Source organism: Epinephelus lanceolatus, chromosome 22 (genome assembly GCF_041903045.1).
Source record: "Epinephelus lanceolatus isolate andai-2023 chromosome 22, ASM4190304v1, whole genome shotgun sequence".
Classification (NCBI taxonomy): Eukaryota; Metazoa; Chordata; class Actinopteri; order Perciformes; family Serranidae; genus Epinephelus; species Epinephelus lanceolatus.
This window is the reverse complement of record NC_135755.1, coordinates 29,696,085-29,711,440: the sequence shown is the minus strand read 5'-3', so window position 1 is coordinate 29,711,440 and position 15,356 is coordinate 29,696,085. Positions and strand designations below refer to the sequence as shown.

Below are 15,356 nucleotides of genomic sequence, written 5' to 3'. Positions count from 1 at the left end.
TCTCTCCTCTCTGCTGGCACAGTGGTAATAATAAAAAAAGTTTTCATTTCAAGGGGCCCCCAGACCTAGTTTGACATCATGCAGCATTCAATTATAGGACTGACTGTACAAAATGGAACCAAATGGACCCTTACGGGTTAATTTGGCTCTTATAGCTTATCATCAATCATTTATCTGGCCTCGGGTCGGTCCCCATCCTCCCCGGACCTCATGTTGAGTATAACCAGTTTTCTTACTTTTCTATGTTAACTTACTTGTTGCAGCATCGTCATTTGACGACGTCTTGCTGCTGCTAGGGGCTGGGGGACTCTGAACATATCTGTAAGTTTATGACATTTGACCACCTCCTCCTCAATGGCCCTTCTTTTTTTATTTCTCTCCCGTTCAGCTCCACCTTTCCTCTTTTTGCGGTCCATTGTAACGGCGCTGCTGAGCTGCAGAGCTCCTACTGCACAGTCTGCACACACAGGCACACGTACACACCCTCTGCTCTCTGCTCCACCTGACTCTCCACAACCAAGCTGCTTTCAGTTTACAGGCGCACTGCTTTGGGGGTGGGCTCGGGCGGGAAGCGAAACAAACTAATTACGTCTTGAATCTACAAAATAAACAACTTTTTGACCAATCGTGACAAATGCTGACAAGCACCTATCATTTCTGACAGTGGGCGGGCTCTCTGCCAGCCGGCATGGCCACCTGTGCTGCGCAGCCTGCGCTGCAGAGCATGCCTTAAAAAAAAAAAAAAAGAAAAGACAGGCAGGCCAGAGCAGACCACTTGCGGGCCAGGCCAGGTTCTCCCATGGGCCAGTCCTTGCCTGGACTTAAGAATTCATACACTTATTTTGACCATATTTTCCACAAATGTCTAATAGGACAAAATAATGAAGTGATGATATTTTATTCAAAAAGTCAAAGGTCAGCTTCCCTGTGACATCATAATCTTCAGCAAAAACACTTTCTGGCCATTTTTCAGCATAATATCTCAGGAACAGAAGGGGAGACATACGGTCAGATACTGAATTGATGTGTGTGAGGCATCCATGTTTTCACAGACATGGATTTAAACTGTAAGTGCAACTTGACTGGTTTATGGAGCCATACAATCCCGAGGTGATGATTCTAGTTAAAAACCTGCAATTTTACCTGCCCAGATTTCCATTTCCTGTATGAAAAAGTAACCCCAAAAAGCCCTAAACAACAGGGCCAAAGGACATGATCGCTTGTAGAAATCATGGACATCAAAATGAACATTTTTCCTTGCTGTTCATGTTCCTGAACATATTATAAATATATTAAAACTGCAAGGCCATAAACCATGCTTTTCACTGACACACACTGTCATCTCCCAGTGGTGTCTGGGCCACCAAACTTGGAGTTAGGGTGAGAGTTAGGGGTTAGGGTTATGCCTAACCTTCACCCTGATACGAACCCTTTTTTAACGTCCCCTCCCTGCATTACTGCAGCATTAGTGCCACAAAACATGAGTGTTTCAAGCCAAAACATGATCTCTTCCAAACCAAATGTTTTTTGTAGCCAAACATAACCACACCTTCACCACATTGTTGCTGAGAAACATTAAGTTTCAACGTATCTGCTACAAGATAATGTAAGCCTACAAATGTAAAGTATCTGAGGTCTGCAAAAATGTACAATACAAACATTGTTTTTCTGAAGTAGAGACAGATGGATGGGAACTGCACAACCTGATCTCGCAGAAATAGGTGAATGACCATGACCTATTAACACTGCATTCTGTGGTGGCAGCATGTAATGAGTTAAAATTACATGCTGGTACCACGGAAACAATGCCAATGTAAAATCAATTAGGATCCATTGTCATGGTGGACACACGGATTCCCTGATTCAACAATGTCACGTGAACCTCGTTTTCAATGATATCTTTAACATTCCTGTATACACACAAAAACACAAAAGTGTCCTTGATAACTCAACAATATGACATGTTAATGTCAAGGCCATAAAATAAAATAAATGTATTTTGCCAGCTTTCGATAGCATGGGGCTTTAAGAGCATTGTGCTGTGGGCGGATGGGGCACGTTCGACTACTGTTTCGTAGCTACTGTCTGCCGTCTGTGGGCTTCATTCCATTTCAAATTGCCATCTGTCTGGTGGGAAATTATAACAGAGGAGTATATTTAAGCAATATCACACAAGAGGGAGTGATGCTGTACTGTGATATCGTCACGGCTGTGATTCGGTCATAGGCACGAGGCCTGCGGCCTTTTATACAACAGTTCAACAGTTAAATAAGCAAGGCTGATTATGAAATGTTGAAAAATGAGGACAAAATAGATAATTTAATCATTTTATTTGTCTTCCGCCAACAAAAATAGTTCCCTCAGGACTCCACTGTCACCGTTGCTATGTAACGCAGACATTGTGCGCCAGGCACTTACTCTTTATACACATTTATCTGCACGTTTCCATTAATTGTGCAGCCGGTGAAATAAGTCTCTGGTGACTGCATGGTGGACTGTCGCTTCACAGGCACAGCCGACTCTGCCTTCTGATCTGACAGTATGTTGCTTTTCTCCAAGTCATTGAGCTCCGCTGATGAAACACTGACAAACCTGGATGTGCGCTCAGATGGATTCAGCTTCTCCTCTCCCTCATCTTCCTCTGATGACCATTCATAGTTCAATTCAAAACTTATTTTAGGAAATAAATCCATATTTTTTGCTGTTTGACAGTGGATGAATTAATTAGCCTACAATGCAACTGCTGACCTAACTGACACTAACCGTCAATTTTGATTTGATTGTTGATTGCAATCAGCTGTGAGGCGGAGTGATACATACACAGTGAAATAACCGTGATGTTATACTCCAATATCATCATGGTTTTACTGTCTCTCGACCAATCAGATTGCAGGGCCGGAACTAACTGTTGTATAATTGCTGTTTTAGTATCAAGAACACTTTGTGTTTTTGTGTGTATACAGGACGTTGTTGAATCAGGGAATCCGTGTGTCCACCACAACAAAGGATCCTAATTGACTTTACATTGGCATTGTTTCCATGGTACCGGCACGTAATTTCAACCCATTACGTGCTGCCACCATGGAGCAAGGTCGTGGTCATTTCACGTATTTCTGTGCGATCAGGGAACTGTACTTGCTGCAGCTTTGCTGTGACCTGTCATGTTCTAAACACAGCCTGCTGAGGTTTCATATGAGGATGTGAAACAGTTGACATCTTCTCACACATTAAAAGACAACAGGAAGTTCAATGGATACAAAACCATCTTTTCATATTGAAAGTCATGATGGCGCTTTTTTCCTCTTGTGAAACAGGAGTGCCTTTGTTGTGTGTGGTTGAGCTTCAGAGAGCTGAAGGCCTCGCTCATGATACAGATAGAGACTCCTCACTGACACACAGCCACAACAATGGTGATACATAGGCAAAACATATAATCGATGATTATTTTTTGTTTTGTGGGCGTTGCTGACAGTGTGAAACAATCACACAGTAAAAAATAACTTGTAGCTGAAGTCACAGTCCTGTGGTTCTATTATAGGTTGACACTGTACTTTTAGTACTTTAAGTACTGTTTGCTGATGATAATACAGATGAAGCATAATTTCCACTCAGACTTGCAGTTCCAGTTGTGTCCTGAGTCTCTCTGCTGGCAGTATACTCTCTATACTATACTCAGTAACAGTTACCCAGCTTTGTTATTGTGTCAGACTCCACAAAAAGTTTTGTTTTATGTTTCATGACAAGTAATATACTGTAAAGTGAAAAGAAGTCCTTCCAAAGAGGCCCGAAGAGAAACAGAAGGACAACTGGAAATAAATGAAACACGAAACAAGACACCAACTTTTTCACATTATTTTATTTACAGACAGATTCTAAGGTTTATTATCATCCAGTCAGGTGGTCCTGAGCAGAGTAAAAGCTTTATGTCTGACTGTGTAAGTGTCAGACTGCATCATACACCTCTTCACAAGTTTGATAGATGGTGTGTGTTTGAGGTGTGATGAGGGAGGTGGTGACAATTTTGAGACTGACTTATGGCTAACATGACGCTCAGTGATTACATATCTACAATTACAACACAAAAATGTCTTGACTTAACAAAACTGACCAATTACAGTTGAGCTCTGGAGACATAAAGGTCTTTGTTGTGTGTGGTTGAGCTTCAGAGAGCTGAAGGCCAAACTTCCTGTGGGTGAGACGTCAGTCATGATGCACATACATACAAAGTACCTCACCGATAGAGACAGTGCTGTTTGTCACCACAGGGCATATGCAGTATGAGTTTGATATGACAAAGCATCAGTTCCAGTGTGAGCTGCAGTTCCAGATGTTTCCAGAGTCTATCTGGTGGCAGCATACACAACATGTGTCTCCAGCTGGTTCTCTGATGGAGGCCTTCTGCTGCTTTTTGCTCTTTGATGGAAACTCAGCGCTGCATAGTTCACATCATCAGAGCCCAGGTTCTGTAAATAAACATATTTACAGTCACTCATCTTACATGGCTGAGTTTGTAATTAAACATCATATCATAAAATGATAAAGGACTTGGACCAGTCATCACATAAAATACACTCTGATCAATGTTAATAAGGTTAAAATCACTGTGGTGTAGATTCTGTCCCTCTGTATGAGCTGAGTGACAGAAACACAACATCTGGTCACTTAACGTCTCAAACACACAGCTGTTAATACTTTCTGGCAAACAGGAAGTTTTGCAGTTGCACTTAAATAAAAACATATAAGTACCTGTATGAAGTTTCCTGATTTTGACAGCCAGACCAATGATGACTGCAACGAGGAAAATAACCAGAGCACCCAGGATCACACTCGTCAGGCTCGTTATTTCAGCAGACACCTCTGCAGCAACAGTCTTACCTTTGACATTTAAATATGTTGCACTGTTAATTACTGGGTTCCCATCTGGGTGAAGTCCACAGAAATACAGTCCAGACTGAGGTGTACCTCTGCAGGACCATCTGTCTATTGTAACATCTGAACAGTCACCAACGTCAGATAAGATTTGTAAGACAGAGAGCTATGGAGAGACATGAAATTAAAAGCACTTTGACAAAGATCATGTTTTCTCACAATCACGTTTCCTCTCCCATCCAGCCTCAAAAGAACACAGCAGCAGATTAATGTGATAAAAGCATCAGTTCCTCTCTGAGTCTATCTGCGGGCAGCATAAATAACATGAGTCTCCACTTCTCTCTGTGATGCAGGCCTCCTGTTCCTCACTGTTGGTAAATACAAACTCACTGCTGCATCGTTCAGATCATCACAGCCCAGAGTCTGGAAAGGATAACACACAGTTACATGTCAGATAGCTGAGTTAGTGGGAAAACAAACCAACTTTAAAGTATTTAAATACATCATATTAAACAATAAAAGTTGATTCACCTCATGCTGTCGCAGATTCTGTTCTTCACTGGCAGCTGAATGACAGAGACAATTTGTCAAATCAGGTAAAACTTTATGGTTATTTGGTTTTGGCAAATATGAAATTTTGTATGCTTTCAACATATTCACACAACTGTAGAAGTGTGAGGAAATCAAATAAATATAAAACAAGACAGAAGCAATAACTTTGGTAAACTACCTTTCTGAAGTTTCCTGTTTTACACAACCAGAACAATGATGACTGTTAGGAGAACAACAGTCAGACCTCCCAGGATCACACTCATCAGCTTTGTTGTTCCATCAAACTCTTCAACAAGAAAGACTGTTAAATTAGACTTTCACTTTGCTATATTTAGATGGACCAAAACGAAAATAATTTTGTGAAGCAGGAAATATTCAAAACTGAATCTATCTGATGAATCTACAGTCTAACATTTAAGTCTAGATCGTGAATTTCACCAAAATCAAATGTTAGATTGATAGTATTCTATGGAAAAGCCACATCAATGAAAAGACAGACCAAACTTCACAACAATCTTACCTTGAACCTCTAAATATGTTGCATCCACAATAAGCTGATTTTTGCCTATATAATAGCCACAGAAATACAGCCCAGAGTCAGATGAATTCACTTGTTTGATTTTAAGAAAAACTGTGGAGATGTTGGAGCTCATTTCAAAACTTCCATTTTGAAATCCATCACAGAGTGAAGCAGGCTCATGAGGCTTGAACATGAAGGAGACACAGTGGGGCTGGGATCTCCTGACCACTCTGAACCAAACTATCTGAGTGGGAGAACTTGAAAAGTTGGAGCACAGCAGTGTGACTTCTTCACCCGACTGAACCTCCACAGTCTGAGACTCAGAAAGTGAGACGCAGATCCAGCCTGAAACAGACAGACAGAATTATTAATCATTTGGCTGACAGGTATGTGATCAGTGTCTTTATATAATCTTATTAATAGTAAGCAATACAGTAAGTGCTGTGAAGTAATTCAATGACAGTACTTAAGCTGCATAGAATCACAGTGAAGTTCCTCATTGTGTGTATGATTGTGTCAATGCAATGCGGCTCAACAACACTGAGTCCGTCCCCCACACACACTGAAGGTGTGGTTTAAGAAGTTTATCATATGACACAAAGTTAAACCCATGTTGTTTGTAAATTCTATATCTCTGTAACCTACACCGTAGCCTATGCCGTAGCCTGACGTGCACCTCCCCAGAAATGTAACTACACCTTGCAGTGACACAGATTTCCTGCCTATCTTTGTAAGCTGAAACCATTTCCCTCAGTGGAAACGAAGCATTTACTTACTTTTATTTCACAGATAGAAAACAATAAATTGTGAAGACAATAAAGCCTCCACAGAATAGCATTTTATGTCTTGTGTGAGATTTATCCTGGCTTCATATGAGTAGAGGAAATCTCTGCTAGTCGCTAGTCTAATTTATACAATGTAAAATGCCATAGGCTTGTAACGTAAGCATGTTGTATTTGTTTGGAAAACGTGTTTAGTATAAGACCGTTGTTTTGTCAGTGAACCTTGTGAGTTGGGTTGATCATCCGTCCATCCATCTGTCCCATTGTCTGTCTGTATGTTTGTCCCATTCTTGTGAACGTGAGATCTCAAGAACACCTTGAGGGAATTTCTTCAATTTGGCACATATGTCCAATAGGATAAAATAATGAAGAACGACTCAAGAATTCATACACTTAATTTGACCAATTTTCCACAAATGTCTAAAAGGACAAAATAATGAAGTAATGAGATTTTATTCAAAAGGTCAAAGGTCAGCTTTACTGTGACATCATAATCTTCAGCAAAAACACTTTTCTGGCCATTTTTCAGAATAATATCTCAGGAACAGAAGGGGAGACATACGGTCAGATACTGAATTGATGTGTGTGAGACATCCATGTTTTCACAGGTCCATGTCATTGGTTCGACATCCCATTAGTCCGACTGTCCGTGGTGCTGAATGGCTCGCAGCGGGCGTATGGTGCGCCGCGACCAGCTTGAGGCGAAGCAGGCTCACAGCTTATGTGTTTGTCACTTTCTTTTTCATTTTAACCCACACCATGATCTTTTCCTAACCCTAACCAAGTGGTTTTTGTGCCTAAACCTAACCAGACCTTAACCACAGGGCATCATGATGATTTCGGAACGGACTTGGAACAATGAGTTTAATATGGTCGGAACAATGGGATGTTGAACCAATGGGCAGTTCCCGTTTTCACAGACATGGATTTAAACTGTAAGTGCAACTTGACTGGTTTATGGAGCCATACAATCCCAACGTGATAATTCTAGTTAAAAACCTACAATTTTACCTGCCCAGATTTCCATTTTCCTCATTCTGTTCTGTATGAAAAAGTAACCCCAAGAAACCCTAAACAAAAGGGCCAAAGGACATGATCGCTTGTAGAAATCATGGACATCAAAATGAACATTTTTCCTTGCTGTTCATGTTCCTGAACATATTGTAAATATATTAAAAACTGCAAGGCCACTAAACCATGCTTTTCACTGACACACACTGTCATCTCCCAGTGGTGTCTGGGCCACCAAACTTGGAGTTAGGGTGAGAGTTAGGGGTTAGGGTTATGCCTAACCTTCACCCTGATACGAACCCTTTTTTAACGTCCCCTCCCTGCATTACTGCGGCAGATGGATGGGAACTGCACTTGCTGCGGCTTTGCTGTGACCTGTCATGTTCTAAACACAGCCTGTTGGGGTTTCATATGAGGATGTGAAACACTTTGTGTGACACTAATGTCTTTTTAATGTAATTTTGTGTATCTGTACGGTGTCCTTGAGTGCCAAGAAAGGCGCCTTCAAATAAAATTTATCATTATTATTATTATTATTATTATTATTGTTATTACTTTACATCTTCTCACACATTAAAAAACAACAGGAAGTTCAATGGATACAAAAGCATGTTTTCATATTGAAAGTCATGATGGTGCCTTTTTTCTCTTGTGAAACAGGAGTGCCTTTGTTGTGTGTGGTTGAGCTTCAGAGAGCTGAAGGCCTCGCTCATGATACAGATAGAGACTCCTCACTGACACACAGCCACAACAATGGTGATACATAGGCAAAACATATAATCGATGATTATTTTTTGTTTTGTGGGCGTTGCTGACAGTGTGAAACAATCACACAGTAAAAAATAACTTGTAGCTGAAGTCACAGTCCTGTGGTTCTATTATAGGTTGACACTGTACTTTTAGTACTTTAAGTACTGTTTGCTGATGATAATACAGATGAAGCATAATTTCCACTCAGACTTGCAGTTCCAGTTGTGTCCTGAGTCTCTCTGCTGGCAGTATACTCTCTATACTATACTCAGTAACAGTTACCCAGCTTTGTTATTGTGTCAGACTCCACAAAAAGTTTTGTTTTATGTTTCATGACAAGTAATATACTGTAAAGTGAAAAGAAGTCCTTCCAAAGAGGCCCGAAGAGAAACAGAAGGACAACTGGAAATAAATGAAACACGAAACAAGACACCAACTTTTTCACATTATTTTATTTACAGACAGATTCTAAGGTTTATTATCATCCAGTCAGGTGGTCCTGAGCAGAGTAAAAGCTTTATGTCTGACTGTGTAAGTGTCAGACTGCATCATACACCTCTTCACAAGTTTGATAGATGGTGTGTGTTTGAGGTGCGATGAGGGAGGTGGTGACAATTTTGAGACTGACTTATGGCTAACATGACGCTCAGTGATTACATATCTACAATTACAACACAAAAATGTCTTGACTTAACAAAACTGACCAATTACAGTTGAGCTCTGGAGACATAAAGGTCTTTGTTGTGTGTGGTTGAGCTTCAGAGAGCTGAAGGCCAAACTTCCTGTGGGTGAGACGTCAGTCATGATGCACATACATACAAAGTACCTCACCGATAGAGACAGTGCTGTTTGTCACCACAGGGCATATGCAGTATGAGTTTGATATGACAAAGCATCAGTTCCAGTGTGAGCTGCAGTTCCAGATGTTTCCAGAGTCTATCTGGTGGCAGCATACACAACATGTGTCTCCAGCTGGTTCTCTGATGGAGGCCTTCTGCTGCTTTTTGCTCTTTGATGGAAACTCAGCGCTGCATAGTTCACATCATCAGAGCCCAGGTTCTGTAAATAAACATATTTACAGTCACTCATCTTACATGGCTGAGTTTGTAATTAAACATAAAATCATAAAATGAGAAAAGACTTGGATCAATCATCACATAAAATACACTTTGATCAATGTTAATAAGGTTAAAATGTGAGGACCTCACTGTGGTGTAGATTCTGTCCCTCTGTATGAGCTGAGTGACAGAAACACAACATCTGGTCACTTAACGGCTCAAACACACAGCTGTTAATACTTTCTGGCAAACAGGAAGTTTTGCATTTGCACTTAAATAAAAGCATATAAGTACCTGTATGAAGTTTCCTGATTTTGACAACCAGACCAATGATGACTGCAACGAGGAAAATAAGCAGAGCACCCAGGATCACACTCGTCAGGCTCGTTATTTCAGCAGACACCTCTGCAGCAACAGTCTTACCTTTGACATTTAAATATGTTGCACTGTTAATTACTGGGTTTCCATCTGCATTAAGTCCACAGAAATACAGTCCAGAGTCAGACACATCCACTGGTTTGATGGTGAGAAAGAGGGTAGACGTGTTGGAGGTCATATTAAATTTGCCATTTTGAAATCCTTCACGGAGCAAAGCTTTGGTATCAGAGGTCAACATAGAGGAGATACAGCTGATGTTGGCTCTGCTGGTCAGTCTGAACCAGAATATGTGAGAGATAAAACTGGTAAAGTTGGAGCACATGAGTGTGACTTGTTCACCAGGCTGGACCTCCACAGTGTGGAACTCCGAAACAGAGACGGAGATCAAACCTGAAACAAACAACATGAACATGACTTCTAAAACTTGTAATTTAACACAATGCATATAAATTATGTTGTTAATTAGAAGTCTGTACATTTCAGCTCTGGTACATTACTGCAGTTGTTGTATTAAGGAAAAAGTGTACTTACTGCAGGTCCAGAGGAAAGCTGTTATCAAGGTGAAGCTCATCTTTGTGTGAACACTGCTGCATTGAACTATGCTCCAGTAAGACTGGTCTCACCGTAAAGAGGTGGGCTGTTCTGTTGGTTTTCCGGCTGCTCAGTCTCACAGTGAATACTGTCACGACCATGGTTGCAAGTTAATAACTTTGTCCTGTCCTGCCGAAAGATATTATCCTCTTTGACAACACTTTAGATAATCATGATAATGTTTTAGCAAACGTTTAGAAGTCTTCAAGAGACACATCAATATGTATAAGTCTAATCAACATAAGGAAGTGTAATCTTTGATGCTCTGTTCCCACAGTATATCAGGATACTGATATAAACAGGAGTGTGTTATTAAACACATATTCAACAGATGATTTAACTGAAAGCTTATATATTTACTAGACTGCTGTCAAGACATGACACCATAGAGGTTTAACTCTCCTGCCTGCATTATGCTGAGTCATAGTTAATGACAATACACAACAAAGTGTCTTGACATTTATTAAAAATATAGTTAAAGTATCTGCTGATTACAATGTTTCCACATCGGGACACTTCACAGTCTCTGATTCATGATTATAAACCGTGTCCACCTGGCACAGGCAAAATTGGGAGCTGTGGTTATATTGTTTAAACTACTATTGTTGTTTTAGTACATTTAAGCCAAATTTAGCCAAGTTTCATCTGTAAGAGCTGCATAACTGGTATCGTAGCATGACTCAGAGTACTGTGAACGACTGTTTTACATACCCCGACCATAAACTGTGACTAAACCAGAAGGAACTATGATTATTTTTCCTTTTTTCAATTCAACACAAAGTCATTTATTCGTCCGTGTGATTTGATCTCATGCTCAGACGGATCTCTAAAAATATATATCAAAGCCAGTAAATTTGAATTTAAAATTTTAGCTATCACTAAAAATGGAAAAAAAAGAACCTTTTCTTAATCTGTACCTCAAAATAATATGTCATCTCAGTACTTTTACTGTAAAATCACAGTAAAGTGCTGGCAGCAGAGACACCAGCATGTTATTGTTAGTTTTTAGTGCATCCATTGTCTTTTATTTTAACAGTATGTATACTGGATTATAGCATATGGCTGTAGGATGACTGTGAGATTAATATGCAACTGTATTTTAGGATCGTTACATAGAACTGTAAGATACTGTTGTAAATCCACCGTAAATTCACAGCAGTTAGTTACAGTGAAATTGTGCAGAGTTCCTAATGCTGCTGACCGGCCTGCTACAGTAACTGAAAGAAGTCCATATTGTCGTGATCTCTGCTTGATTATAACGTCCACCCAATAGAAGCTGATTAAATGATTACATCAGTAATAGCAGTGAAAATCTTACCTGACCAATGACAGTTATTGGATCAATGTTTGCAAGGCTTAGTAGGTTCATATGCACACCACAGTGGAGATAGATAGGACCTTCACCTGCTGTGGCTTTACTGTGATCTGTCATATCTTAAACATGTGCAGCCTTTAGTGGAGTCACTGCTTTGATATAAGACATGTATCACCTTGCACCTTGCATCTTGTCACAAGAAAGTGGTGGTGTGAGTTTATGTCAGTATTGAGTCTGTTAAGTGTGATGGGAGGAGCAGTGAAACGGTTTGAGTTTGATTTACCACTAACAGGATGCTCACTACTCACATCTCTATGGATACAAAATACCTTCACTGTATTAAGTGTTTTTATTGTGTGGGAGCATGAAGGTCTTTGCTGTGTGTGGTTATGAGCTTCCTCTGATTGAAACCTCGATAATGATACAGATACAGTCACAGACAGTGCTGCCTGTCACCACAGTGGTATGATGGGTAACAGTAGGCAGACAGACAGACAAACAGACAGACAGTAGAAAGTCAGCCAGCGCTCAGCGTTTCATTTCACACTTTATTCTCACAGAGCTCACACCACACGGCGCTTTGTCTTCCTGTTTAACGCCTGATGTACACCTCCCTCGCTCCTCCACAGCTGCAGACAGATGTTAACTATCTGCTGGCTGCATACATCACACGAGTCTCCACTTCTCTGTGTGATGCAGGCCTCCTGCTTCTTATTGATGCTGGGTACAAACTCAGCGCTGCGGCTATCAGGTCATCAGAGTCCAAGTTCTGTAAATAAAAGTATTTACATTCACACACTCAGCACATCATAATACACAAAGTAATTCCAGCACACTTGAAACAACAAAACATATCATAATAAAACTGGACTTAAATTTAACCACAGTGACAATATGATTTAAAAATAAATTCACCTCACTCTGTTGTGGATTCTGTTCTTCACCATCAGCTAAAATTAAGGAAAAACATACATCTGTTTGAGGAGGGAAACATTCAGAGCACCCAGGATCACACTCAGGCTCGTTGTTTCATGAGGACTTTCTACAGGAGATATTATTACATTAGACTCTCTTTCCAGGGCTTTATTCTAAATGACTGATATTTAAATAGACAAACCTGACTTTGTTATTTGTGAAGGACTGAAACAGCACATCCACAGATGTGACAGTGAAAGACATTTTAATGAGAGGAAGGGGGATTAAAGATATTATGATCTGTTACTGATGTTATTTTTTACAGTCCAACCTACAGACAGTCCTATTTTGCCATGGGCCACCTATCTGTTACGTTCCAAACAACAGAGAAGACTTTTCAACATTCTTACCTTGAACATTTAGATATGTTGCACTGTCAATTACTGATTTCCCATCTGGGGAAATTCCACAGAAATACAGTCCAGAGTCAGACACATCCACTGGTTTGATGGTGAGAAAGAGGGTAGTGGTGTTGGAGGCCATATTAAATTTGCCATTTTGAAATCCATCACAGAGCAAAGCTTTGGTATCAGAGGTCAACATAGAGGAGATACAGCTGATGTTGGCTCTCCTGGTCAGTCTGAACCAGAGTATGTGAGAGATAAAACTGGTAAAGTTGGAGCACATGAGTGTGACTTGTTCACCAGGCTGGACCTCCACAGTGTGGAACTCCGAAACAGAGACGGAGATCAAACCTGAAACAAACAACATGATGTGAATTCCTATTAAATCATTTTTTATTAAAATTCTGAAAGTTTCATCACTGCAATTCTTGTATTAAGAAAAAAAGTGTACTTACTGCAGGTCCAGAGCAAAGCTGTTATCAAGGTGAAGCTCATCTTTGTGTGTACAGTATGGCTGCATGGTTGCAATGTCTGTAACTGCACTGTGCTCCAGTAAGACTGGTCTCTACGTAAAGAGGTGGGCTGTTCTGTTGGTTTTCCGGCTGCTCAGACTCGCAATATAAATGCTGTCATGACAATGGTTGCAAGATGATAGCAGTCTACAAAAGATGTATCAGTGTACTCACATATCCTACAGATGTTTTCACTGGACTGCTGTTGACACATCACTACATATAAGTTTGACCCTGTAGTAAATGAATGAATGAATTATTTGATTGTGTATTTTAAACAATCTAAATGAGGAAAAAAGATTAACTTGTGTACTGATGATGCTAATGTTATAGCAAATCTGCGACAGTAGCTTAAAACAATCTACAACGTCATGATCTCTGCTTGACTATAATGTACACTCAAAATGAGCAGAAAAAGATTGTGTCAGCTTTGTCATTTTAATGATTAATGTTTGGCTTAGTAGGTTCAAATGCACTTGTGGCTTTCACATCTTAAACATGCAGCCTTTAGAAGAATCAATGCTTTAACATGAGATTGCGAAAGTGTCACCTTGCAACAGGCATCTTTTCACAAGAAAGTAGTGATGTGAGTTTGTGTGCGTATTGAGTCTGTTAAGTGTGATGGGAGGAGCAGTGACACTGTTTGAGATTGATTTACCACCGACAGAATGATCACTACTCACATTTCTACAAAAATACCTTCACTATACAAAATACACTGCCTGGCCAAAAAAAAAGTCACCACCAAAAAAAAAGGTCATACACTTTAATATTTCGTTGGACCGCCTTTAGCTTTGATTACGGCACGCATTCACTGTGGCATTGTTTCGATAAGCTTCTGCAATGTCACAAGATTTATTTCCATCCAGTGTTGCATTATTTTTCACCAAGATCCTGCATTGATGATGGTAGAGTCTGACCACTGTGCAAAGCCTTCTCCAGCACATCCTAAAGATTCTCAATGGGGTTAAGGTCTGGACTCTGTGGTGGCCAATCCATGTGTGAAAATGATGTCTCATGCTCCCTGAACCAGTCTTTCACAATTTGAGCCCGATGAATCCTGGCATTGTCATCTTGGAATATGCCCGTGCCATCAGGGAAGAAAAAATCCATTGATGGAATAACCTGGTCATTCAGTATATTCAGGTAGTCAGCTGACCTCATTCTTTGAGCACATACTGTTGCTGAACCTAGACCTGACCAACTGCAGCAACCCCAGATCATAACACTGCCCCCACAGGCTTGTAAAGTAGGCACTAGGCATGATGGGTGCATCACTTCATCTGCCTCTCTTCTTACCCTGATGCGCCCATCACTCTGGAACAGGGTAAATCTGGACTCATCAGACCACATGACCTTCTTCCATTGCTCCAGAGTCCAATCTTTATGCTCCCTAGCAAATTGAAGCCTTTTTTTCCAGTTAGCCTCACTGATTAGTGGTTTTCTTAAGGCTACACAGCTGTTCAGTCCCAATCCCTTGAGTTCCCTTCGCATTGTGCATGTGGAAATGCTCTTACTTTCACTATTAAACATAGCCCTGAGTTCTACTGTTGTTTTTCTTCGATTTGATCTCACCAAACGTTTAAGTGATCGCCGATCACGATCATTGAGGATTTTTTTCTGGCCACATTTCTTACTCGAAGACGATGGGTCCCCACTATCCTTCCAGTTTTTAATAATGCGTTGGACAGTTCTTAAC

At 40.4% G+C, this 15,356-nt stretch overlaps 2 protein-coding genes and 1 pseudogene across 3 annotated transcripts; all 3 read right to left on the bottom strand.

The window, feature by feature from the left end:
• Nucleotides 1–4,928: 4,928 nt before the first annotated feature.
• On the bottom strand, nucleotides 4,929–6,441 carry LOC117246370 (uncharacterized; annotated as a pseudogene).
• Nucleotides 6,442–8,824: 2,383 nt separating this feature from the next.
• On the bottom strand, nucleotides 8,825–11,178 carry LOC144458328 (uncharacterized). Of its 2 annotated transcripts, none has more exons than XM_078164403.1 (4): nucleotides 10,452–11,178; nucleotides 9,837–10,310; nucleotides 9,693–9,722; nucleotides 8,825–9,543 (listed from the first exon to the last, which is right to left on the bottom strand). In XM_078164403.1, the coding sequence occupies exons 1-4, from the start codon at nucleotides 10,489–10,491 to the stop codon at nucleotides 9,530–9,532; spliced, it is 558 nt and encodes a 185-aa protein (XP_078020529.1). In that variant the 5' UTR covers nucleotides 10,492–11,178; the 3' UTR covers nucleotides 8,825–9,529. The 2 variants fall into 2 exon arrangements, with proteins under 2 accessions (XP_078020529.1, XP_078020528.1); XM_078164402.1 differs by having other exon boundaries at nucleotides 9,688–9,722; nucleotides 10,452–11,162.
• Nucleotides 11,179–12,094: 916 nt separating this feature from the next.
• LOC144459773 (uncharacterized) lies at nucleotides 12,095–13,680 on the bottom strand. The gene is made up of 4 exons (XM_078164404.1): nucleotides 13,601–13,680; nucleotides 13,152–13,496; nucleotides 12,742–12,776; nucleotides 12,095–12,595 (listed from the first exon to the last, which is right to left on the bottom strand). The coding sequence occupies exons 1-4, from the start codon at nucleotides 13,638–13,640 to the stop codon at nucleotides 12,473–12,475; spliced, it is 543 nt and encodes a 180-aa protein (XP_078020530.1). The 5' UTR covers nucleotides 13,641–13,680; the 3' UTR covers nucleotides 12,095–12,472.
• Between the last annotated feature and the right edge of the window lie 1,676 nt (nucleotides 13,681–15,356).